The sequence below is a fragment of the Lagenorhynchus albirostris genome, chromosome 3 (assembly GCF_949774975.1).
Source record: "Lagenorhynchus albirostris chromosome 3, mLagAlb1.1, whole genome shotgun sequence".
NCBI lineage: Eukaryota > Metazoa > Chordata > Mammalia > Artiodactyla > Delphinidae > Lagenorhynchus > Lagenorhynchus albirostris.
The window spans coordinates 14384693-14408884 of record NC_083097.1 but is presented as its reverse complement, the minus strand read 5'-3'; the positions used below and the strand labels follow the sequence as shown (position 1 = coordinate 14408884).

General features: G+C 45.3%; 1 protein-coding gene and 1 long non-coding RNA gene across 3 annotated transcripts in view; one reads left to right on the top strand and one right to left on the bottom strand.

Annotated features, from left to right (window-relative positions):
- Window positions 1–1985: 1985 nt before the first annotated feature.
- LOC132518828 (uncharacterized) lies at window positions 1986–9870 on the bottom strand. The gene is made up of 3 exons (XR_009539981.1): window positions 9218–9870; window positions 7821–8701; window positions 1986–3081 (listed from the first exon to the last, which is right to left on the bottom strand). It is a non-coding gene; the product is annotated as an uncharacterized LOC132518828 (long non-coding RNA).
- Window positions 9178–24192, top strand: part of MYO10 (myosin X) — a 227312-nt gene continuing 212297 nt past the window's right edge. For both annotated transcript variants that reach the window (XM_060146899.1, XM_060146901.1), the window contains exon 1: window positions 9178–9675. In XM_060146899.1, the coding sequence (XP_060002882.1) occupies window positions 9655–9675 (21 nt within the window). In that variant the 5' untranslated portion in view covers window positions 9178–9654. The remainder of the gene's footprint in view (window positions 9676–24192) is intronic.

Here is a 24192-nt window from a genome sequence, read left to right as displayed (position 1 = left end):
AAGTTCTGGCCAACAGTGAGCAGGTGTGCTGTGTGACAACTCCTGGGAATCTGCGTAAGAGATCGTGGGCCTGCTCTTTGCCCCCTCCATCAGTCACTGCCCCCCACGGTCTCTTGCAGCCTAGGAAGCTGAGGCTGCCTTCTTGAACTGTGAGGCTGTGAGCCACCACGGCCCACTTCAGAGAGAGAGCTGGAAGGAGTCGGTGTCCTCGGAGACGTTATGGAACATCCCAACCCTCTGGGCTTTGTTTATGAGAGAAAAACAAACATGTCTGCTTATAGCCACCATTTGTTTTTCTTAAATTTCTGTAGCCTACAGATGAAACATGTTATTTTGTAACTGTTACTTATTCCTATCACCACATCAATAAATATGGGTATTATGGTGGCTTAAAAATGGCCACAGAGGAGTACGCTTTGGTGGTTCCTAAAAAAGGGAAACCCAGAATTACCATACGGCCCAGCAATTCCATCTCTAGAGATATACCCAAAAGAACTGAAAACAGGTATACAAGTATTCATAGAGCCACTATTCACAATAGCTATAACACGAAAAAACCCAAACGTCCATCAGGTGACAAATGGATACACAAAACGTGGTCTATCCATACAATGGAATATTACTCAGCCATGAAAGGCATGAAGTACTCGTACAGGCTACCACATAGATGAATCTTGACAACATGATGCTAGGCCAGTCACAAAAGGTACGCATGCTTCCATTCAGATGAAATTTCCAGAATAGGCAAATCCCTGGAGACAGCAAATTAGTGATTGCCAGAAGCTGGGGATGGGTGCGAATCTGAGTGACTGCTTAATGGTGATGAAGTTTCTTTTTGAGGTGATGAAAATATTTTGGAACTAGATAGATAGCTGTAAACATTGTGAATGTATACTAAAAGCCACTGTATACTTTAAAATGGTGAATGTGGTGTTACGTATATTTTAACACTCTCCCGCCCCCCCCACTTCTCTCTCCAAAAAAGAAAAAAAAAAAAAAAAAGGCCACAGATGCTTTGCAGCTCCTTCCATCAAGAGAGCCTGGAATCTGGGATTGCCTTAGGTCAGGCTTTGACCCAAAAGTGGCAGAAGCAATGTCATGTGACTTCTTTGCAAATCCTCAGAAGGTCTTACAGTTCTGCTCTTGCCTGAATGGAATCCTGAGTCCTCCACACAGTGAAGAAAGACAAGGAAGAGAGCTGCCCGCTGTCCCAGCTGTCCCAGCGAGGCTCCTGCCCCAGGAGGAAGGCCATGTCCCAACACCAGCCACAGCTGGTACCCATTTGCCTGCAGCTGCCTCTGAGAGCCCAGGTGACAGCGGCAGTCAAGCCCAGTCAGGCCAGAGAATTGTGGGAAATAATAATAAGTCATTGTTGTCTGAAGCCATTTAGTTTTAGGGGGCTTGTCGTGCAGAAGCAGATAACTCACGCCAACAAGATATGTTGCCGGGCATTTACCAAATTTACCGTAATTTACTCAACCGATCTCCTGCCAAGGGGCATTTAAGTTGTGTCCAGCTTTGTAACTATTCTAAACAACTCTATCCTGGACTTTTTTTATATAAACAATTTTCTGCACTTATCTGCTTTTTTCCTAATACTCTCAGCAGCTGCACACTTGCATTTAATGGAAACTAAGAAAAAAAATTCCAAAAGTATTCTTCACTCATTTAAGAAGCAAAAGCAATAGTGGTGATTTCAGGTGATTTCAGGTGGGGAAATCAAAGCCATGTCAGGTTGCTAAAGAGAATTTATAGAGAGCTGGCCCTGGGATGCATCCCATGAATTATACCCTCAAATTTCTCACTTGTAGGCCAGCCTCAGGCTGTTTTTTTGTACTGCTCTTCCCTTAGGATGTGAGGACCCCTGTGTATATAAGTAATTTGATTTAAAAATATTTAAAAATGCATGAGCCCATGTAATGTACAGTGATTCCTCCATGAAAATTGACAATAATGAATCTTTCAGTATTTGTTTATTCCTCTGAGTGTGCATAAAGATTCTTCTAGGGTCCAGGCACCAGCTCTTCCAATTCACATCCAGGAAACACATCCTCACGTTCTTGTTGTCAAATGTGCCATCCGTGGCTCATTTCTTATTTCTCAGAATGAGAAAAGGATAGGGAAACTTCTTCACAGTGTCACGGCTGTTCAGAACCTGGTTGTTTTAAAGCAATATAGAAATTCTGACCTCTGCAGTTTCTTCATGTCATTTATTTAGTGCTGCTGCATCATCGTTTATGACATTACATCCTACATCCTGTGCCTGTGAAACTGGCTGCCAGTGACACTCTCAAAGGTTGTCACAGTGCTTTGTTGACGGTGGCCACAAATGCAAGTCCAACCCCGAGTATGCAAGAAAATGTGAATGATAATTCATCTTGGCGTCATGCTACAATAACCACTGAGGATTTTCTAGCAGAACCATTGAACAACACATCTTCCGATTAAATCTTCTCTTGAACCCTTCAGGCTGCAAACAAGGCATTCTGAGCACACAGTCGATTTCAATGTTGACTGCACTTTGCTGTCCACACACCAACACCAACTGGGAGGCCAGGGAAGGGGGCCATGAGTGCAGTGGGGAGAGTGGTTCCATTCATGCAAGAAATGTCCATCTCTCATCTGGCTCAAATTAAGGTCCACCTACAGGAGTACAGCGACACCACACGGATTTGAGGCAAGTAAGGACATTGATAGCAAGGGCCGATTGACACTGCAGGGCAGCTGTCTAGAAAATCAAGGAGGAGATGGGTGCAGTTAACCCAGGAAGACTGCCTGACATGAGAAGCAGCGCCAGTGGAAGGACTACAATGACCCTCCTGCGTGCCAGGGGTGGAACGCACACAGGGCAAAGACGGCTGCCAGCTCCCCACTGCCCAATGATGCTGTAGGCTTGGGCAGTACCACTGCCGGTTGGAACACATAGGTGAGACCTGACCCAGGAGTCCACACACAGGCTAAGCCCAAGGTCACTGGGGGACTGTTGGCGAAGAGTACTGCAGTCCTCCTGTGTCCAAGGTGAATGAAAGTCACTCAAATCAGCTTGTCAGCATTATTCTGGTGGCCCAATTGCTCACAATCCTGTGGAAAACACATTGCATTGGCCAGCAGGAAAATCTAGGCGGCTGTCTTCCTGGGACTGAGGTCCAGCCATTAGCTCCATGAACACCCCCATAAATGCCAGCTCTGGACTTCTGGGTGACACCATGTGCATGGTAGAGGGCTGGTAAGTACCCCAAAGGGGAAAGGCAGAGACTGAAGACCACATAGGACCTGATCTGGGTCCTCTCTGGATGTCACTGCTGGCCCCAGCCAATCCCAGGTACCAAATGGGACTTAGACCATTTTGAGAAAAGCACCCCCAAGGACAGGACCCCACTTTCCTCAGTCTAAGGGTGTCACTCCTCCTAAGGTATTGGCAAGCGGTAGAAAACAAAATCCACTTCAGAGAATTTAAGCAAGAGGAGATTATTAAACAGTATTACACAGCTTGCCATATCATTGGAAGGGCTGAAGGAATGAGCTTTAGGCTAAGCTTCCAGAAATAACTCTTAGAACCACAGCACAGAGGAGGCCTGCCTGGTCACAGGCTGCTTCACCTACCAACTTAAGAGCCCCACTAGGGCAGCCTAGGAGTGACGTCCCCACAGCTGACCACTAAAACATACCTTCTGCCTCTAGCTCCGCCACCAACACTGACGCTCTGAACCTCCCCTGTGTCCTCATGTAGTTTGTTCCCCAGGTTAAACCTTGAGTGGATGCATCCAGTTGGTAGTATTGAAGTCACATGTTTGGCACAAAGGAAGCTTGAAGATTATCCATTGGGTTGGAGGGATTCCCAATGTGAGGACACTCTCAGCATGTGGATAGGACCATCAGAAGATACGGGTCAGCCCTGAATGATGGATATCAACTCCATCAAGATGACTGAATTAGGGTTATTCCATTCATATATATAGGGAAGTTGGTAAAAGTGAATGGAGGGTGAAGAAGGGTTAGTTTGGGAGCATGAGAGATGAGAAGGACCTCACCAGAAGAAATCGAACAGATGGTTGGAAACGTGGGGCTGGGACTTCTTTGAGCTTGAGTTATGGGTTTGGGAATCATTTATGAAGAGATGGCAGCTGAAGTACTGAGAATTAATGGCAAGAATGTGAGAGTGGAGAAGAGAATGCAGGCTTAGGATTGACCATTTTGGAGGAGGGAGAGAGGAGGGGAGCCTGTAAAAATGACAGAGGAAGAGGTCAAAGAGATGGGAGAACCAAACAAATGCAGTGCTTTAAAGCTAGGTAGAACTGGCTACATAAAGCTAGGTAGAATGGGGCTCAATGCAAAATGGAAAAGCAGGGCCCCTCGTTCAAAAATCATTAGAATTTTAAGACAACACAACAGAGTATTAAACCAAGCCCTGGGCCCCTTCTGAGCTTAGGGTCTTGTGCAACTAACTCTATAGCTGCACCCCTGTGAAGCTGGCCCCAAAGCTGAGAAATGAGAATTTCAAAAGAGGGGTGATGTCAAGGAGGATGAAATTTGAGAACAGGCTGTGGAATTTGATTATTTCAAGGTCATGGTGATCTTCAAGAGAATGGGGTTATGATCTCCACTCATAAGAGGCTGAAGGGTAAATTGCTTGGGATGAAGTGTAGACAGTGAAAAGCTAGGGGTCTGAAGGGAGATGGCCCAGTAGTTCAGGGAGCAATTGGGTTAAGAAACAGCCATTCTCAAGTGGAATAGACATAATCACATTTATTGGCCCAGATAATGTGAGCAGGAAAGATTGAAGATGCAGGAAGAGGGGAATATGTGAGGGCACAAGGTCTGGAAGTGTCAAACATGTGATTAACAACAGAGATGGAGAGACGGTAAACTTGAGAAAGTCATCCTGGGAGCTACTCTGTTCTAAGAGAGAGACTGTGAAGACAAAAAGAAATCAAAGAGAAAGGGAGGCGTCAAACGTACTCCAAGTGGGCAGAATATCATCATGGAGGGTTTCATGGATCTTTATACCATTTATTTATCACACCCAACAGGACCAGGACTCCGCACTTTAAACGGAAATGGATTCATTTATGAAAACAACTCTGTGTTTGTGTGGGATATCAATTTAGAAAGCATTCTTGCTGTAGTGTGAAGTGATGGGGATTTAGTTGGCATTGATTGTCCATCGAGGGCTCTCTGATTAGGTAAATTACATCTTAGCCGTAGCCAATTTTGTTTAGAAAAATGACTGCTAGCAAATCAGTTTTTCAGTATCTTATCCCTGCTTCATTTCCAAGTTTACTTTTTTGTACTTGTTTAATTCTACTACAATGTGAAACATATCAGGTATTTTTCCCCCGGAGTTTTATTCTTTCACAACTGTTTTAAGTTTCACATGAAAAAACAAAACGAAACAAAACTTCCTCAAGGGTTTTTGAATTGTAAGTTATGAGAAATAAAAGGAACACTTGTTTAAAAATTTAAAGAACACGAAGATTCCCTTAATATTTGCTTGTTCAAAAGGCAAAAACACGTGGATTTTTAAAGGTCCAAGACTATAAGTGAACCGAAAGGAACTGCTGTTTAGTTAAGCATGGAAAACAGGATTTTAAGGTTGTGTCAGTTATTAACTTCTAATCTGTGTGAAAGAAACTCCAGAACTTTGTCTTCCCGTAACTGGTTATTAAACCATTAATCTGACTGGAGCAGTTAGAGCAAGTGTTTTATAAAAACGAAGGTAATGAAGAAGACTCTATACACTAAGACACATCCAGATTAGGAACTGCCAGCAGCAACACAACAACAACAAAGGAACTCAATTCGAAATCACAAAGGAAATTAAGACAAGCTATGTCAACTGAAAACAAACAAACGTGGTGGAAACAAAAACGGAAGAGGATCATAGTACTTATTCACATACATACCTGTATGGAAATCTCCCTTAAAGTGGGGAAATGGTCCCATCTATATAAAAATAAATTTCTGTCACTTATGGGTTAAGTTTTGCAGCTAAATAAGAGAATGTAACTTGAGCTTTTTTTGTTTTATTTTGCTAATGTAACACTCCGTGAGCATGTTTGAGAAATAAGTAGAATAATTAAGAAGGAACTTCGGGACTTCCCTGGTGGCGCAGTGGTTAAGAATCCGCCTGCCAATGCAGGGGACACAGGTTTGAGCCCTTGTCCGGGAAGATCCCACATGCCGCGGAGCAACTAAGCCCGTATGCCACAGCTACTGAGCCCGCGTGTACAACTACTGAAGCCCGTGCACCTAGAGCCCGTGCTCCACAACAAGAGAAGCCACCGCAATGAGAAGCCCACACACCGCAACGAAGAGTAGCCCCCGCTCAACGTAACTAGAGAAAATCCTGAGCGCAGCAACGGAGACCCAACACAGCCGAAAGTAAATAAATTAATTTTTAAAAAAATTAAAAAAGAAGGAACTTGGCTTCAGAGAAATGTGCCCATGCTCGCATTAACATTTGTGAGCCTCTGTCACTTCTCAGAGGGCATAGTTTAATGTTTTAGTCCAAACAGCTTTGACCATTGGGTAACACAGCTCCTTAAAAGGAAGCACTTACCTTTTCATTGCTTCCCCTTCTCTGTCCAATTTTGTCAAAGCCCTTGTAAATTTAACATATTCCTTTTAAACAACTGATTCCACCCCAAATACTTGAAAGTTTGATATCCTGTTTAGAATGCTTAAAATAACATGCGCTTTGCTGTTTGTTCAGCAAATAGAATCTTACTGCTACTGTTTACCTTTACAACTTTTCAAGACTGTGCATTTATATGGAAAATCTGATGACTTCTGAAAACATAAAGTGATGACCCTCAAACATAGAATTGTCTACTTTGGTGATTGCTAAAATGCAGATTCTTAGGCACCCAGCCCACCCCTGAGCTTCAGAGTCATGTGTTTTTTTGCTTTTTCTTTTTGACAATTGTCCTAGGGGATTTTGATAAAGTGGTGTAAACTTTTAAAAGAAATATAATTCAGTAAAATTCAACCCTTACGTATTGGATCTGCCTCACAATTCTTTTGAGGCAGGTTGGGGGTATGTAATTATTCACCATATCTTCTTAATCAATAGGGAAGTAACTTTCAAAAATGGTCTGTTTTTTTGAGCAGTTCTAACTTTACAGAAAAATTGAGGGTAAAGTTTCCCTATATCCCAGTTCCCTTTATTATTAACATGTTGTATTAGCGTGGTACATTTGTTACAACTGTTGAGCCAGTATTGGAAACTGACTTTGAAATGACCATGGCCAAGGCTGCCAGTGGCTGGGCTGATGCTGGGAACCAAGCCACACCCACATCCTCATTTGAACCAGCTGCCTGTACTTTCTCTCTTGAAAGATGTTCTATACAGATTAACACCATCATGACTGTAATTGCTCTGCGCCAGTATCTGAACACAGATGGCAGCAGGACTCATTTGACTAAGCACTATGGTGCCTGGGATGGTTGGTATTTATCCTGGCTCCATCTTAACTTTCCACGCAACCTGGGACACAATCTTTAATGGCTTACATGTGTAAACCTGTGAAACAGGGCAATCACAGAGCACATCATGAATTAATTTAACCTTGACTCTTTCCAAAGGGGAGTGGAGTGGGTACAGCGATATTAACGCTGAAGAACTGCTCTGAGATAGGTTACAAACATGCTTGAATTTTCACACAAGGATTAGGGGGATGATTCATTCATTCATTCAGTCAGTCTGAAACAGGCTGGGGATACCAATTTGAAAGCACAGTTCCCTCTCAAAGAGCTTCTATTCTCCCAACTGAAGATGGGTAGGACACCTACAAAAAGACCCTTGCAGAATATAGTTTTACCCCAACAAGATATAGTTTCCTCGGTAGTTGTAGGAATAAGCCACGCCTGCTGGTTAAGTGGAGCTGGAAGTGGCATGAGTAGCTGGACATCTCTGGGCAGGCTTCCCATGGAAGATGTGACTTTCTGACTTGAGTCTTAAAGGATGGGAGCAGTTGGCAAATCCCCTAGAGAGAACTTTTCAAACCATTTGTGGTGAAGAACCAGTTGTTTCTGTTTCCAATCTGCCAGGTACCAATAGGAAAACCCTGCTGTGCCAGGTATGAGTCACCACGAGTCTGACAACACCCAAACTGGTTTATACTCGGTTCAAAGAGACCACAGATCATGTGCTTGTATGTCGTGGCATTTTATAAATTGCTACAAAAGTTTCTAAACCTTTGCTCTCAATTTCTCTACTTGTTACAGACAGGTTCCAAACAGTTTGCAGAACAGCACAAGGCCAGGTGCCATCCATTGAAGGCACCTGAAACTTGCTGGAAATGCAGATTATCAGCGCTCATCCCACTCAATTCCAGTCTGCATTTTAACAAGATTCCCAGGTGATTCCTGTGCACGCGAAAGTTTGAGGACCTGCCCCAGAGAAACCAGGACTCAGTACCAGGGGGGTTTGATCCTTCATCCATCTCGCTTCCATTTGACTATCTGCTGCTTCCTTTAGGTCCAGGAAAAGTGCAATTGGCCACGTCCTCTTCCAGTTTACAAAACTACATTTTCCCACTGCGATGAAAACGTCTTTTATCCTGGGTGCAGGAGAAACTCCACACGGGTAGGCAGCTTCCAGAAATTCTGATTAGCCTCCCTTCTCCGCTTTGATCTGGCCCAACAGCCGGGGCAGCTCCACGGACCGCGCTTCCGTCCCCGGGGTCGCTCATCTGCCGAGCTGCATTAATGAGATCCGCGTTGAGCCGGTTCCAGGGCGTGCTAAAGATCAAAGGCACACACACACACAAATCCCCCAACCCCTCCTCCTTGGTGACTATTTGGTCTTTCTCACCAGAGGGAAGAGTCAACTCCCCCGCCCGCACCTAGGTGGAGAGGCGGGGAGGGAGCTGGGAGCCGCTGGCGCCCCGCCTTCCCCGCCCGTCCCGGAGCCTGCGGCGGCCCGAGGCGCAGAGTGGGCGGGGCCTGGGCGAAGATGGGGGCGGGGCGCGCCGGCCGCGCGAGGCCGAACCTTGCGGAAGCGCGGGGAGGGGTCGGCTGAGGGCTGGGCTCCTGCAGGGGGCGTGGCGTAGGGGCCGGGTGGGCCGGCTGAGTGGGCGGAGCTAAGCCCCTGGAGGGGCGGGGCGAGGCGAGCGAGTGGGCGGGGCCGGATGAGCGGGCTGGGAGGGCCGTGCTCTCCTGTCCGCAAGTCTCCGTGTGGCCGTGAGCCGGTGAGCCTGGGCGCCCGAATACTCACCGGGGCGGCGCTCGAGCTGGGAGAGCCATTTCGGGCTTGCTTTGTGGCCGTTGTCCCCCTGCCCGCCCCGAGTGCCTCCGGCCGGAGCGCAGAGGGAGGGGGCGCACTCCCCAGCCCCCCGCCTCCCTCCCCCAGCCGGGGGGAAGAATGTGCCACCAGCTGTTCTCCGCTCGCGAGCGCGGCGCCCAGGAGTGAGGAACTTGGAGAAAGAGGAGACAAAGGCTGCAGTTGGGACGGATGAGTTAGAGACTTGGGTTTGGGCAAACAAAAGGTGCGAAAGACGAGAAGGGGAGAAGGAGATGGCAGCGGGGGAGCCCCGCGGGCTCGAGTTTCTGGGAGTCGCGCTGTGACACGCATGGTTTCCCCGGACCTTCTGCTGGGCTGACTTCCGCGAGCTGGGAGCCGGACTCGGGCGAGTTGGGGAGCGCACGGGAACAATGGACAACTTCTTCCCCGAGGTGAGTGCGCTCGCGGCCGGGAGGGCGGGCGCCGGCGTCCCGGGCCGGGCTGCTTTCCTTGAGCCGGGCGCGGGCTCCTTTCCTGCCCGGAGGGAGGGAGGTGCTCACCGCGCCGCGCGCACACACGCTACCGCGCGCACTTAGCCCGAGAGGGTGAAACTTTCTGGGAGTCGCCAGAAATCAAGCCCCGGGGAGTCTCCGGCTGAGTAATCCCTGCCGGAATTTATTTTGTCCCGCGCTCCCACTTGGCCCCGGGATGCAGCGAAGGTGAGCGTCCTTTGGCGGGGGTGGCTGGCTCACCGGGTGTCCCCGCGGCGACCCGCGCGAGGTGAGCTGGCGGACGAGGGGCCCGGCGGGGAGATGTGCCTGCCCGGCTGCCTGGGTGCAGGAAGCCCAATAAAACGTTCATCGAGGACTTGCCTTTCTCCAAGAAAGGTCTGGTCTGGAATTTCCTTTGCAAAACGTGCCGGCTTCCTGTGAGAGGGGTGCAAACACTTCCAGAGGAGACGCTTAATGAAGTGTGAGAAGGGAGAGACGAGGGTTTAATCGTTCACTATGTTCTCGGCCTGTCGGACCTTTGGGGTCTAGGTTCTAGTGCTCACCAAGAAGTGCTCTTCTAGGATCTGAGATCATTCCAGAGGGTGAGATCAAAACATCATGTATTTGTGCTGACTGTCCCTGGCAGATTTGGAATTCGAATTTAAAGAAAATCTTTAAGAGCGAACATTGGTTATTTTTGAAAGATTAAACTGATGCTCCTTTTAGGGTCATTGAGGGCGGGACACCACGGTTACTTGAAACCCTTGACTTGAGAACCCTTTTCTCTGGGATCGAGAGTTACCGTGGTTTCTTGGCTCCCTTTCCTTTCTTGGTTGTGTTTATTTAACAAATTCTATTTAAGTTCGAGGTTTGAAGTGGCTCAAAGTAAACTTAGTTGGCTTAATGAGTCTGATGTGTCTTTCATTGAAAGCCAGGGGATGTTTTGTAAATCCAGGACAGTTTTGGAACCTTCCAGCAAATTGGATTGGTGAGGGTTTGCCTCTATGTTGGCTAACTTGCTTTCTCAGACTTAACTGGATTTATTATTTCAAGTCATTGTGCTTTCCGGATGCCCACTTACTTTAAATAGCCTGATGACTATTTATAGTGGCCAGAGTGGTATATTCTTGTGTAATAGTAATATACCTTTTTTTTTTAAAGTGGTGTCTCACAGGCGATACCCACATTCATGGTGAGAGGTGGACTGGAAAGGAATTAATCATTCATTAATACATATTTCTCCTTTTTTTTTTTTAAATGAGACCTATAATTGTGAGACTGGCATTTGCTAATCCATAGACCTTCGTTTTCATGCCTGTAAGAAGGCACCAGAACTTTCTGCAGGAGTTGCAGGTTAACCAGTGATAAAAGACCAGTGGGCTAGTTTAATTGCTTTCATCTGTAAGAAAACCTGAGGCTCTGCCTGCGGGACTCTAATTCTTAACTTTTTTTGGCGGGGGGAGGGAGGCCTTTATTTTGCTCTCGTGTTGTGAGTTCTTTAGGAAATTTGATGAGACATAGAATTTGTATTCGATTTGTTGGGGTCCCCGTCCCCAGGAAGCCTGTCTGTCAGGGGGCCAGTGACCTCCCCTTTGGAAGAACTCTGCCCCCTAGTGGAAGTGGGGAGAACTGCAGGATAACATGGGGCAGCTGCAACCTCCTGCCCTGGTATCCTCCCGTTGGACTTTGAAGTACTGTTTCTCCTTACACTATGCCATGGTTCAGTGTAAGGAGACCTAGTTGTTGGATTTTATATCCATGATTAATATAATATTGAAGTTGGCCTTCAGAGATCTTCTTCTCCATCCCCTGCCTTTCCTAGATGAAGAATCTGAATCCAAAGACGTTAAGTCACTTGCCCAAGGTTGAAGAGGTTATAGAACTCACAGCCTTTCTGCTCTGTTGCTGGTGACTTTAGTATTGGGGGACATCTTTATTCAAAGTTATACTTTTACTCTTGTGATGTATTTCTATTACAATGTTAATTTCTAATCAGAAATTAACTTCTGATTAATTTATTTCTAGTCAGTAGTAATTTCTAATCAGAGTTCCTCCCCTAACCATAATTACTTTGAATGGGAAGCCAGCAGGACCAGAGAGGCTATACAGTGCTATCAATTGAAGACATACTCCTAACATAGATCCTGTCTCTATGGATCTCTCTATGGAGTAAGTGTGGAAGTGGTATATTTCCAAGGACGGCAAAATTGTAAGGCCTCTTGTATCACGAAGTGGTGTCCTGTTCTTTGGTAACTTTTCCCTTTGTGACTTAGGGATTATAACTTATTGCTTGTTGGACAGCAATTTGAAGCTAATGTTAACAATTGAAAAAAAATTGAATGAGATGTCGCACGTATTAGCTTTATGTGTGAACGGCCAAATAAGAAGGAAACGAGAGCTCCTTGTGACTCGCAGCTGCTATTTAGAGCTAGACCAGAGTTTCTCAATCTGGGTACCATCGACATTCTGGGTCAGTCAGTTCTTTGGTGTGGGGGAACTTCCTGTGTCCTGTGTGTCCTGGTCTCTACCCGCTAGATGCTACTAGCACCCCCAAGTTGTGACAACCAGAATGTCTGCAGACGTTGCCAGCTGGGCCACAGAGGACAAGATCATTCCCAGTTGAGACCCACTGAGTTAGACCCACGAAGCAGTTGCCTCGTGGAATTAATTCCCGTGCGTGTGGCAGGCACAGCTTCCTTGCCTACTTTACGTAGCATCAGGCATCTGACTGCCGATCACCTGGAAGCTTGTGAGGCTTGTGCCGGGAAGCTGATGGCTACTGACCTCAAAATGTACCCGGGGACTGGAGAAACTGAGCGCCCTACACTCCCCGAGTTTCAGTTCCTTCGCGGCCTTAGATCTTTATGACATCTCTCGAGTGAATTGTGTGCGCACTTCTTGGAAATTTGCTTTTTCAGCATTTAGAGGTAAGTTGTGAAAAAGTTACTTCACGAAGAACCTAAGGTTAGGTATGTCTGTAACCAGAAGCAATTTTTTTTTTTTTTTTTTTTTTTGGCGTTACGTGGGCCTCTCCCGTTGCGGAGCACAGGCTCCAGACGCGCAGGCTCAGCAGCCATGGCTCACGGGCCCAGCCGCTCCGCGGCATGTGGGATCTTCCCAGACCGGGGCACGAACCCGCGTCCCCTCGCATCGGCAGGCGGACTCTCAAGCACTGCGCCACCAGGGAAGCCCACCAGAAGCAATTTTTAAAACAAATTGAAAAGGCTCAACCAGCAAAGTGCAAGACGGCTGTGCAAACGTGTTGATGTTTTGAAGTGGCCGCTGTTTCCAAGTCCCCAGTGCTGGGTACAGTGTCTAGAATACTGGAGGGGCCAGTCAATGCCAGCGGGACACGTAAACGAGCGCGACTTCTCTGTCTTGTTTTAGGAACAGGAATGGCATGATGGCTGTTCAAGCGAAAGATCTTTTGAGGCTTATTAACTGGACATATATGAACACTTTGATTTTTCAGAAGTGTGTAAAATATACACAAGTAAGATACTCATAAACACATAAATACAAACATAAAGCAGGTATTAATGTTTTAAGCACTAAATTGTTAGTGGAAAGCATTCCAGCTGTACCTGTTTCTTACAGCCTGGTTCACCCTGGGCTGGAACAAACGCACCTCTCCAGATGTTAAGTGGAAACACCTTCCTCATTTCCACTTAATTTGGGGTGGTGTCTTAATTTCGGTTGTTACCTGGAGTTCAAATAGTTTTTTAAGCTGGAACAAGTTCTTGAGCCTATTTTTCTCCCCTTTTTATAGTGTTTTGTTTGTTTCACATCTTACTGATATTTTTTGTCTTGCTAAAAGAAATAAGGCTGTTGGTTTTGGCAGCTCCTTCCTCCCCCTCCCCCCAATCATCTCTCAAGGGCAGAAGGCAAGCACTGAGGACTTCCTTGTCCCACCACATCCTGCAGGCCACCCCTTTGACGACTGTAAAATGGAATCATCAGAACATTCCCTGGTGTCCCCTTTTCCCACCGTGCCTTGCCCTTTCTGCACACCCCGCAAGGATTCCTGTTGTCACTTTTGGGCCCTGCCATGTTGGGTGCAGCAAAGGCTCAGAAGCAGCTGGGAGCAGGGAGCCCTGGTCTTCTGGGCGCTCACCTCTCCCCAGATCAGGCCCAGAGCAGTGTGGGTAGGGCCAGCACTGTTTAACCAGAGCTGTGCAGGGAGAGTGCCGAGTGTTTGTTTTTCCAGCTCTGCTGGCTTTTAAGTGAGGTCACCTTTAAGGACACAAGCCTTGAATGCGCTCTTCTATGGAGTGATGGGAAATAGGGTACCTCCTTATAAATGCGTTTCAAAATTTCAGAATAACTTCTACATAATTCAGTAAGTCCCCTACATAACGAACGAGTCCCGTTCCCAGAGCACGTTCGTTAAGTCCATTTTTGTTTTTAAGTCCAACAAAGTTAGCCTAGGTACCTAACACAATTGGCTCCATAGGACTGTACTGTAATAGGTTTATAATACTTTTCACACAAATAATACATAAAAAACAAACTCAAAAAATAAAGAAAACATGTTTAATCTTACAGTACTGTACCTTGAAAAGTACAGTAGTACAGTACAGTACAGCAGCTGACATCCAGGGCTGGCATCGGGTGAACAGGCAAGAAGAGTTACTGACTGGAGGAGGGAGAGGAGGTGGGAGATGGTAGAGCTGAAGGATCATCAGCAATAGGGGACGGAGGGCAAAGCTGCAGTTTCACTCATGCCTGACATTGATGGAACACACATTCGCATCTTTGAAAGTTCGTAACTTGAAGGTTCGTGTGTAGGGGACTTACAGTCTCAGGTCATTGATTTGCAGGGCACGCTCAGGCAGGAGCAGCCAGTGAAGTCTACCGGAAGCTGGGCCACACTTCCCTGGGCCTGAACGCCCCTGGGCGGATTGAGAGCCTCCTCCCTAAGAGTAGAAGAGATGTGGCCTCTGGGAGGCTGGCTGTACCCTCCACACCTATGGGCTCTCAGCCAGGTTATCTGACCTTCCTGGGCTTCCTTTCTCTGTCTGTAAGTGAGCATAATAGTGTTGACCTTGCATGGTTATTAGAATTCGAGATAAGATTTACAAAGCTCTTGGCACCTGGTAAGTGAGTAATAATAAAAGGTTAGAGTAACTTAGAAATTAAGAACGAGTGGCCTTTGATGGTGACTGAAATCCCAGTACGCTGTGGTGCAGGGAAATCTTGGTCTTCGAGCTGTTGCCAGTATCATTTCTGGTGCTAGATTGCACTTATTAATTTTCTCCCTTTGGACCAATACACTTCTGGCTGATTTTCCAGAATTCTGTCTAAAGCATGTCTAGATTGCTTATAAAGTCAAGCTCACATTCTTAGTCCGGTTTCCAAGGCCTTCTGATCTTGCACCTCTCTTTAGTCTTTTCCCGCATGTGAATTCTATTCCAAAGGGTCTATTACCAGCCTTCCTCCATACCTTCGCATGTGCCCTTCTCTCCGCTGATCGGATGTCCTGCCTGTCTAGCTCCTTTTTGAAACCATCCCCCACAAGTCTAGTTCATGGTCACTCCTCTCTTTCCTATGAACTTGACTCTACTTCTTTCTGTCCTGGTTGTGTTAGGAATTTACCCCTTTTAGCTAGAGGCTGTACTTATTTTGTCTTTCCTTCTCAGATGAACAGACAGAGTCTTGAGAGGTTAAACAATCCGATTTATAAGTTTTATCGCCTCGTTTGCACTCAAAGGTCCTTAAGGATGGGATTCTATCCTTGTGTAGCTGTTATTTTCCTCTCGAGTACAGATTTTTTTATGGTGGGAGGAGAGATGCTTCTAACTTTTTCCCTTGATTATGAAGCATTTTACGGTTCTTTGAAGACAGTAAAAAATATGTTTGCTGTTTATCGAGTGCTTATTGTGTGCAAGGCATGTTTCTGAGCACTTTCCATTCAGTAATTAATTTATTTAACAACCCTATGAGTAAGGCTCCATCGATGAGGAAAGTGAGTCAGAGAGAGGTTAAATAACTGGCCCAAGGTCACACAGTTAGAAAGTGATGGCCAGGCTTTGAACCCACACAGGATGTCTCCAGAGGGTCTGTGCTCTTCACTGCCATGCTTTACTCTCCTGTTGGTGACATTTGTCTTATGCTTGCATCACTGTTTCTTTGATGAAGTGCTTAAGACCTTAAGCAGTTAGTGAATGATTTTGGAGTTGAAAACTGCATGGGGGTTTGGGAAAACAAGTGGCCCACGCCCCAGAAACACTGCAAACCCAGCAGGAGAATGTTCATCAGCTTTTGAACATGCCTCCAATCTTTATTTGCTGTGCCTTTTACTTAGGAAAGACAATTACTTTCTGTTTCCTTGTAAGATGTGGTTTCTAAAGCTGCCGGTCCCAACCTCATGAGGATGGTAGGGAGCTTTAGGTAATAAGGCAATTAGAAAACTAGATTTTTGAGAAGTAGTTATTTTATTAAAAGAAAGGATAGGACTCATTTGTCTCCCTATTCTAAGTCTCAATTATCAGAGTATTCCTCTTGGAGGTTTTCTGATGGAATCTTCTCTTTCGATTAAAGATTCTTTAATCTTCCCAGAGTTTCTCTATATCCGTTGTTTTACTTGTTAGCTTATTAATGCTTGTGGGTGATCTTTGACAGGAGAGCGGAACATTTCTCATAGAGCATTCCTTGAATAAAACATTTTGATACCTCACTAAAAGCTGTTTGGAAAATGTGTCCGCCGGGCTTAATATATGAAACTTGAGTCCCCAGTTTAAATCTAGCCCCTCGTGTCACATGACATCACATCATCTGACTCTGCCAGTTACAGGAAAAAGTGTTAGAGTTCTTGTGGCAAAGCCATGCCACATCTCTTGAAGCACAGCCAGAGCAGGGGAGGACCAGATGGCAGTTCGGCATTTCATAGTTCTATCTTCTCCCCAGCTTCGGTATCTACTCTTCAGATTGAAAATTGCCTCTGTAGAAAGGCATTTAAAATTGTGGTAATTAAAAAAAAAAGAGAGATGTATATTAGAAAAGGTAGGCAGTGTTGAATTTTTGTATTTTGTGGTAGGGATGTTTATCTTTATTACCTGTCAGTGATTAAAGGGCAAGGTAAAATGAGATTTGGACGTTGGAATAGAAAGTAGCTTTTTCACTTGGCCTCTTACCTAATACTGAGTCCCAAAAGAACCCCATAATTCTTTTAAGTGTCATTTTTGGGGGTCAGTTAATAACATGTAAGCAGTGTCCATTGACAGTGATGTACATTGTGGAGAGAAGTGGACTTACCTCTGGGTAGAGTCCGTGTTCATGCTATCTACTTTGTGTGTTAAAACTCTATTTAAAAGTTTTTCTGGTAGACTTCATAGCTCATGTGGCTACCATTGATTTTTGGGTTTTATCAGCTTCATAGGTACTTAAATTGGGTTGCTAGGAATATACGTAGAATTAGGAGTGTTCTTGCTTAAAAACAAAAGCTTTGATAAACATAGATTTACAATATTACTTTTCCATGTCATTCTTACATTTTTTTCTTTCCTTAATCCTGCAAAGAGTATGTGCTAAGTTTAGAAACTTTAGAAAATGCCATAAGCAAAGGACAAAACCTTTCTGTCCTACTCTTAATGTTTTGTGGTACATGCTTTCTTTGCCTCTGTATCTGTTTCTGGGAAAGCGCACCTGTAATGTTTTTCACTTAAGAGTTGCTTGAGAGGGCTTCCCTGGTGGTGCAGTGGTTAAGAATCTGCCTGCCAATACAGGGGACATGGGTTCGAGCCCTGGTCTGGGAAGAGCCCACATGCTGCGGAGCAGCTAAGCCCGTGCGCCACAACTACCGAGCCTGCGAGCCACAACTACTGAGCTCGCGTGCCCGTGTTCTGCAACAAGAGAAGCCACTGCAAGGAGAAGCCTGCATGCCACAACTAGAGAAAGCCTGCACGCAGCAACGAAGACCCAACGCAACCAAAACCCAACGCAACCAAAAATAAAATAAATACATTTAAAGGAGTTACTTGAGAAAAGCTTTAAATGGCAAGGATCTTGCATGTATACAGACGGCCCCTGTGATTTTCAGGGCCGGGGACAGGAGTACAAATGCAAGCCCCATATCACATCTGTAAAATATTTAAGTTATAAATCAAGCTTCCAAACTGGTAAATAAGTGTCTTCTATTCTCCTACCTTGATAAATATACCTTCATTAGGACACAATCGAAAAATGTCTAAAGCTATGGGTTTTATTGCCTAAAGTCAGACTATGAAAGATGAATGAAGATAATTATAGTAGCACATGTGTGGGTGTCCTGTTGATGGACCAGTGATGTCTGCGTGAGTAATAGACATATACTCCATAGTAAATTTTCCATAGGTCTACTTTTCTTGCCCATATTTCAGCAGAATCACTAATTATATATGGTTACAGTCAAGATTTTCACAATAATTTATGTGTTACTGACAGTAACGCTAAAGTAAAAAACCTTTCTTGAGTCATTGTGGTTCTTTAATTAATTTCAGTTTGGGGATGCTTTGCTAAGGCAGCCAGTAGTTATTGGCATTGTCAACAAAATTCATACAGCAATATTTAGATGAAAAAAACGGAACAAGATTACGTATGATAGGTTATGGATACTGCAGGAAACACAAAATATTTTAATTTTATTGTATGAGTCATATCATTCATATTGTGAATTTCCACTGTTTCTTAAAATATTCCTCAAACTTTTCAATCCTGTGTATATTATAAAGAAAACTGAAAACAGAAGTTAATTTGTTAAAAATCTGTTTTCAGATGAGACTAAACCTTAATGCATCTCAGCCAGAAAATAGTCTACATATAAAAATGTGTGAATCTTTTTCTTCCTAGTCATGCAGATGTTTTTATTGCCTTATATTTTCTTAAAATACCAATTTTGTTTCCTGTTTCACATGTAGTTCCCGTTTGAAGAAATTTTTCTCTAAAATTTTTAAAAACACATTTTTTTAAAGTGAAGTGGCCAAATTAGGTTTTTTGGGGGGATTTGGAAGCTTTTGCTAAGATTAATAGTAAGCAATAGTTTATATCAAATAGTTGCTGCTACTGCAAGTTCAAAATTAATATAATACCATTTTCCACCAAAGACCGTGATTTACTCTTTATTTGAGGAACTTCTGTTTGTTTACCTTCTTTTTTCTTTGTGATGCACAGTGTACTGGTCTGAGTGGCCCTGCATTCTTCCTGGACATGTATCCCTATTTATGTGTCCATTACAGGTGTTTCTAGGTGTTTGCTATTATAGAAAACAGGACACATACATTCTCGTACCCAGGTCATTGCAGGCGTCTCTGATTATTTCTCGAGGATAAAATTTTCCAGGAGTGGGGCTGTTTGTTCAAAGGGTTCGCACATTTTTACTTAGACTATTTGGCAGCAAAAGTTTTCTGAGAGGTGTTGGTGCAGATTACAGCAGGCACAGCTGAGACACCCTGTCATGATGTATTTATGGTAGCAGGGATTTTGTAACTTCTTATTAGAGTCTTAATGGCATGCATTGTTTCACAGAGGAAACACATAATACTAGATTTCTGTGTCCACTTGTTAGGTTCTTCTCTGAACCAGAGTGGAGGAAGGAGGCATTTTTCTCACTTAATTACGTTGATTGGCATCTGACCCCCAGAAATCCCAGTGCTGGTACCTGATGTTCATTTAAGGCCAAAGCCTACACAAGGGACCTTGCTGTATACCGCCTGGGGAGCCATTGGCCATTTGTTTGGGGAATCGTTTGTATGGATTTTTCTTTTAATTCTTATTCCTTTGCATTGTAAGTATCCCTGTGAGTTAACCCTGGGCTACAGCAGTTACGTGGTGGTGGTTCTAACTGTAGGGATTTAGGTAATGTACAACACTGTTGATGGGTGTGTGTTTGTGTCTATGTGTGACTGTAAGGCTTATTATTTCTATTAATTACCCCTGGGAGATCTTTCCATGGACTTTGAAGTAGAAGTGTTGAGTTCTGGGTGAAAATAACGCTCCCCTTTTACAACGTATACCACTGTCATTTAGTACAGGTTTGCTTCTGTTTATCTCTGCCCACATTTTGTTCTTTTAATGATGTGCGCTAAGGGCCAAAGGGTATGTACAACCCTCCCGTAGCTTTCAGCCTCAGAGTTTCAGAGATGGGCAAGGGTGCCCTCTTTCTTTTTTGTTTTTTTTCTTTTTGCGGTACGCGGGTCTCTCACTGTTGTGGCCTCTCCCGTTGCAGAGCACAGGCTCCGGACGCGCAGGCTCAGCGGCCATGGCTCACGGGCCCAGCCGCTCCGCGGCATGTGGGATCTTCCCGGACCGGGGCACGAACCCGCGTCCCCTGCATCGGCAGGCGGACTCTCAACCACTGCGCCACCAGAGAAGCCCAAGGGTGCCCTCTTTCTAGGCCTTCTCAACCTTAGCACCCTTGACATTTCGGCCGGATCAGTCATTGTAGCGCAGGGCCGTCCTGTGCTTTGTAGTGTGTTGAGCGGCATCCCCGGCCCCTGATCACGAGATGCAGTAGCACTCGCCTCCCTGAATTGTGACAACGAAAAACATCTCCGGACATTGCAGATATGCCCTGGGGAGGAAGGGGGAGTAAAATCGCTCCCGTGGAGAATCACTGTGCCATGGCCGCACTTCTGTAGGCACAGCTTAAACTTGGATTACTCCCAAACTTTCTTCACCCTTCCTCATTTATGTCGATTCCTAATTGCTTTTCATCTCTTTGGGTGAAGTGCACACATTTATCAGTGTTGAAATTTTATTCTCTTTAGGATCCAAACTCTCCCCGTGAGACTTGGACACTTAGAATCGGTTTTATCATCTAAGTTGTGTTGTTGCTTCTGGTGGGAATATTCACGTCCAGCTGTACCCTCTGCCCTAAAGCTTTTGTTGATCTCCCTCCTAGTGTTTTGCCTCATATTCCTAAAGTCCTCTCCTTAGAGCGTTAGGGAAATATTTATTATACCGAGTAATCACACTAGCTGTTGTTTTCCACTAGGAAAAAAGGAGGTCATATCTTCTCAAAGTTTTGAGACCATGTTGAGGTAAGTTATATTTATTGCCCTCTCCCTATATATTTTGTACAGTTTTATTCTGACACGTTTTGCTTTTTTTTAAAAAAAAAGAAATACAGACTCAGATGTTGCCAAAATAGAAGAGACCGTCCTGTGTACCTGTCACCCAGCTTCCCTGGGGGTGATATCTTATATAACAATAGATAACAATAGTATAGTATCAAAACCAGGAAATTTCATTGGTCCAATTTACAGACCTCGTTCGGATTTTTACATCCACTCACCTGTATGTGCGCATGTGTAGTTCTAGGCAGTGTTACCACACGTATAGATTCGTGCAACCACTAGCACATCCAGAATACACAACTCTCCCATGCTTCGTGCTGCCCCACGAGAAACAGTCCCACCCTCCCCCCAGTCCCTAGGAAGCACTGATCTGTTCTTCTCTATAATTTTGTCATTCGAGACTGTTATATAAATGGAATCAGTGTGTAAATCCTCTGAGATTGGCATTTTTCACTCGGCGCCCTTGAGACCCACCTGTGCTGTGTGCATCAGTAGTTGCTTTTTATTGCTGCGTAGTATTCCAGTGTACTGGTACTTTTTTTTTTTTTTTTTTTTTCCGGTACGCGGGCCTCTCACTGTTGTGGCCTCTCCCGTTGCGGAGCACAGTCTCCGGACGCACAGGCTCAGTGGCCATGGCTCACGGGCCCAGCCGCTCCGCGGCATGTGGGATCTTCCCGGACCGGGGCACGAACCCACGTCCCCTGCATCGGCAGGAGGACTCTGAACCACTGCGCCACCAGGGAAGCCCCTGTTACTCTTTTAATACCTGTGCTAACATCCATTATCATTCTGAGGCTAGCAGTTATTTGCGTAATACGCTACTCTGTCCCATGGCTGCTGAGAGCTCAGATTCTCGTGGCCCTCCTTGTGTACTTATTGCAGTATATTTCAGTATTTCAGTACTTATTGCAGTATATTTCAGTGCTGCTGTCAAAGAATGTTTTGACTGCGGACTCTGTCTCAAGCAATTTGAGGTCGATTCAGTCGAACCCGGTGCATTTGAACCCTTGCTCACCATCCTACCTACCAGCAGATTCCTACTCGTGGTCTCTTTGCCCGAGACAGAAGCTGTGTGAAATCAGTGACTTTTGATGGCTAGGCTGTCGAGGTCAGAAACATGTGACAGCCCCACCTGGACCAGCCAGGCGGGCAGTGTTGGAGTTCGCTCCAGCCCAGACTTCTTGGGATGCGGAACAAGAATGCTACAAGAGGGCTTTCCTGGTGGCGCAGTGGTTGAGAGTCCGCCTGCCAATGCAGGGGACACGGGTTCATGCCCCGGTCTGGGAGGATCCCACATGGTGCGGAGTGGCTGGGCCCGTGAGCCATGGCCGCTGAGCCTGTGTGTCTGGAGTCTGTGCTCCACAACGGGAGAGGCCACAACAGTGAGAGGCCCGCGTACTGCAAAAAAAAAAAAAAAAAAAAGAATGCTACAAGATATTCCAGTCATCCACCAGTATCTTGGCAGGCCGGGATGGAAGGGGGTTTCTTTGATGTAAGCCAAGACTTCCACGGCCAGGGAAAGTGTCCTGACTTGTCGGGTATGTGGTCGTGGCCACTGTGAGGGATCGCCTGGGTGAAAGGTGGAACAGACAAGGCCCAACCTCCATCCTGCAGGCTGGGAGCCACAGAGCACAGAGCAGGGACGCACCCTCACTCTGGTCCTGGGTCTGGCCAGTTTGGGAGGAATGCCCAGTGCAGATGAGCCCAGGAGAGAGGGGAGCATTTCCCAGTTATTTCTTACTGGGCTCCTTCTTACAGCCTACTTCTTACTGCTTCTGGTCCCATGCTTTGAAAAAAGAGTTTATCAGGCACAGGGGAGCAACATGTAGAGAGGTAAATCCCGTGGAAAGGAACTCCTGGTTTTAATCTCCCCCGCCCCCCCACCCCCCACCCCCCCGCAGTGAGGGGCCACGTGACAGCTCCCCCAGTTCAAGGACACGCAGCCTGAACTCCCCTGACGCCTACTGCCAGCTTCTGAGCCAGCCCTCCACCTAGCTCTGCTGTCTCCACCCAGGATCCCTGACCTTGCTACCCTCTTCCTTTTGTAATTAAAATTTGAGCCGAGGATGAGCACGAGGTCCTAGAGAGACGCCCTGTGCTCTGCTCTTCGCCACCTAGGTTGTCTATCACAGGGTTTCTCCACATATGAATTTTCTGTCATTGTAACTCCTGTTTTATATGAATAATGCCCACCTGCTCTTGTTTTTCTGCCAAGTATGTGTCTAGAGTATGACCAGTGAGTGTTTCAACAGCAGGTAGGTAAGCTGTTGCTTCTCAAGAGGGATTTTGTTTGTTTGTTTAAACTGGTTTATATATGAGATTAATATATCATATATGTACATGTGTACCTATGCGCATGTGTGAATATCTGTAATATAGATACACATATACATATGTTACATGTTCATATATAAAACATACATGTTCAGTTTAGCATCATGGTTGCTGACTGAGGCAGGCAGAGCTGTTGGTGTGCGGACTGAAGTATCTTATACCAAGGTCCTGTTGCCTAAGGGTTTTTGTCCACATCTAGTAGATGTATTGTTTGCTGTCCAGAAGCAGAATCTTTACGAGGCAGCGTTTATGAACTGCTTACAGTTTTCTAAGAAGATGAAAGTTACAAGCAGCCTCCCCACTGTTTTAACACCCTACTTGCCTTATTAGAATGGGGTCATCAGAATACCGCCTTGTTAATCCTGAGTTTCCATACATTTTTCATTCCTTTGGGGATTCTCACAAAAGTAGATGCCAAGTTCAACTTCAAGGATATGAAGTCAGGTGCACACTGTAGATTCTGGCATTAATTTTCAGACCTTGAGAACCACTGAAATTCTTGGACGTGTCTCTTGGGAACGTAGCTTTTTCAGCTGTAACAATTTCCTTCTTGCCTTTGGGTAGGTCTGGTGGGCTAGCTTACTGTATTTTGGGTTCGAAAACCACGTTCACTTAAGGTTCTCTTTGAAAAGGCCAATGTGCCCTTTCTATAAATCTTTTAAAGATGGAATCACCTGTTTTTCAAAGTATATATCAGAATAAAAAACATCTGATAAAATGAGCTCTTGGCTGTGAAAGGAAGAGGATTGGCTTTTGCCGTACAGTATTTTGGATAGCAAGTCAGGGACTCTGCATATGTTGTGAAGGGTAAATTGTGCATCTGTATTTTCACCATAGTTATTATTTTTCAGTATCTTACCATAAAAATTAAAACACGAGTCAGCAGTGCTAAGAGTAAAACAGGTAGCAAAAAGTGGTCTAGCTTGGCTGCCTTAGGCCTTGCCCTTTTGTGGATTGCAGTGCTGAGAAAATGTGCTTCTGAAATTAAAATCTCTTTCAAGGAGTTCAGATGGCTCTTCACCGGGAATGTAACTTTATATTTATTCACTATTGTCTCTGAGATATCAGGTAGATTCCTTTTCCCTGAGGCACA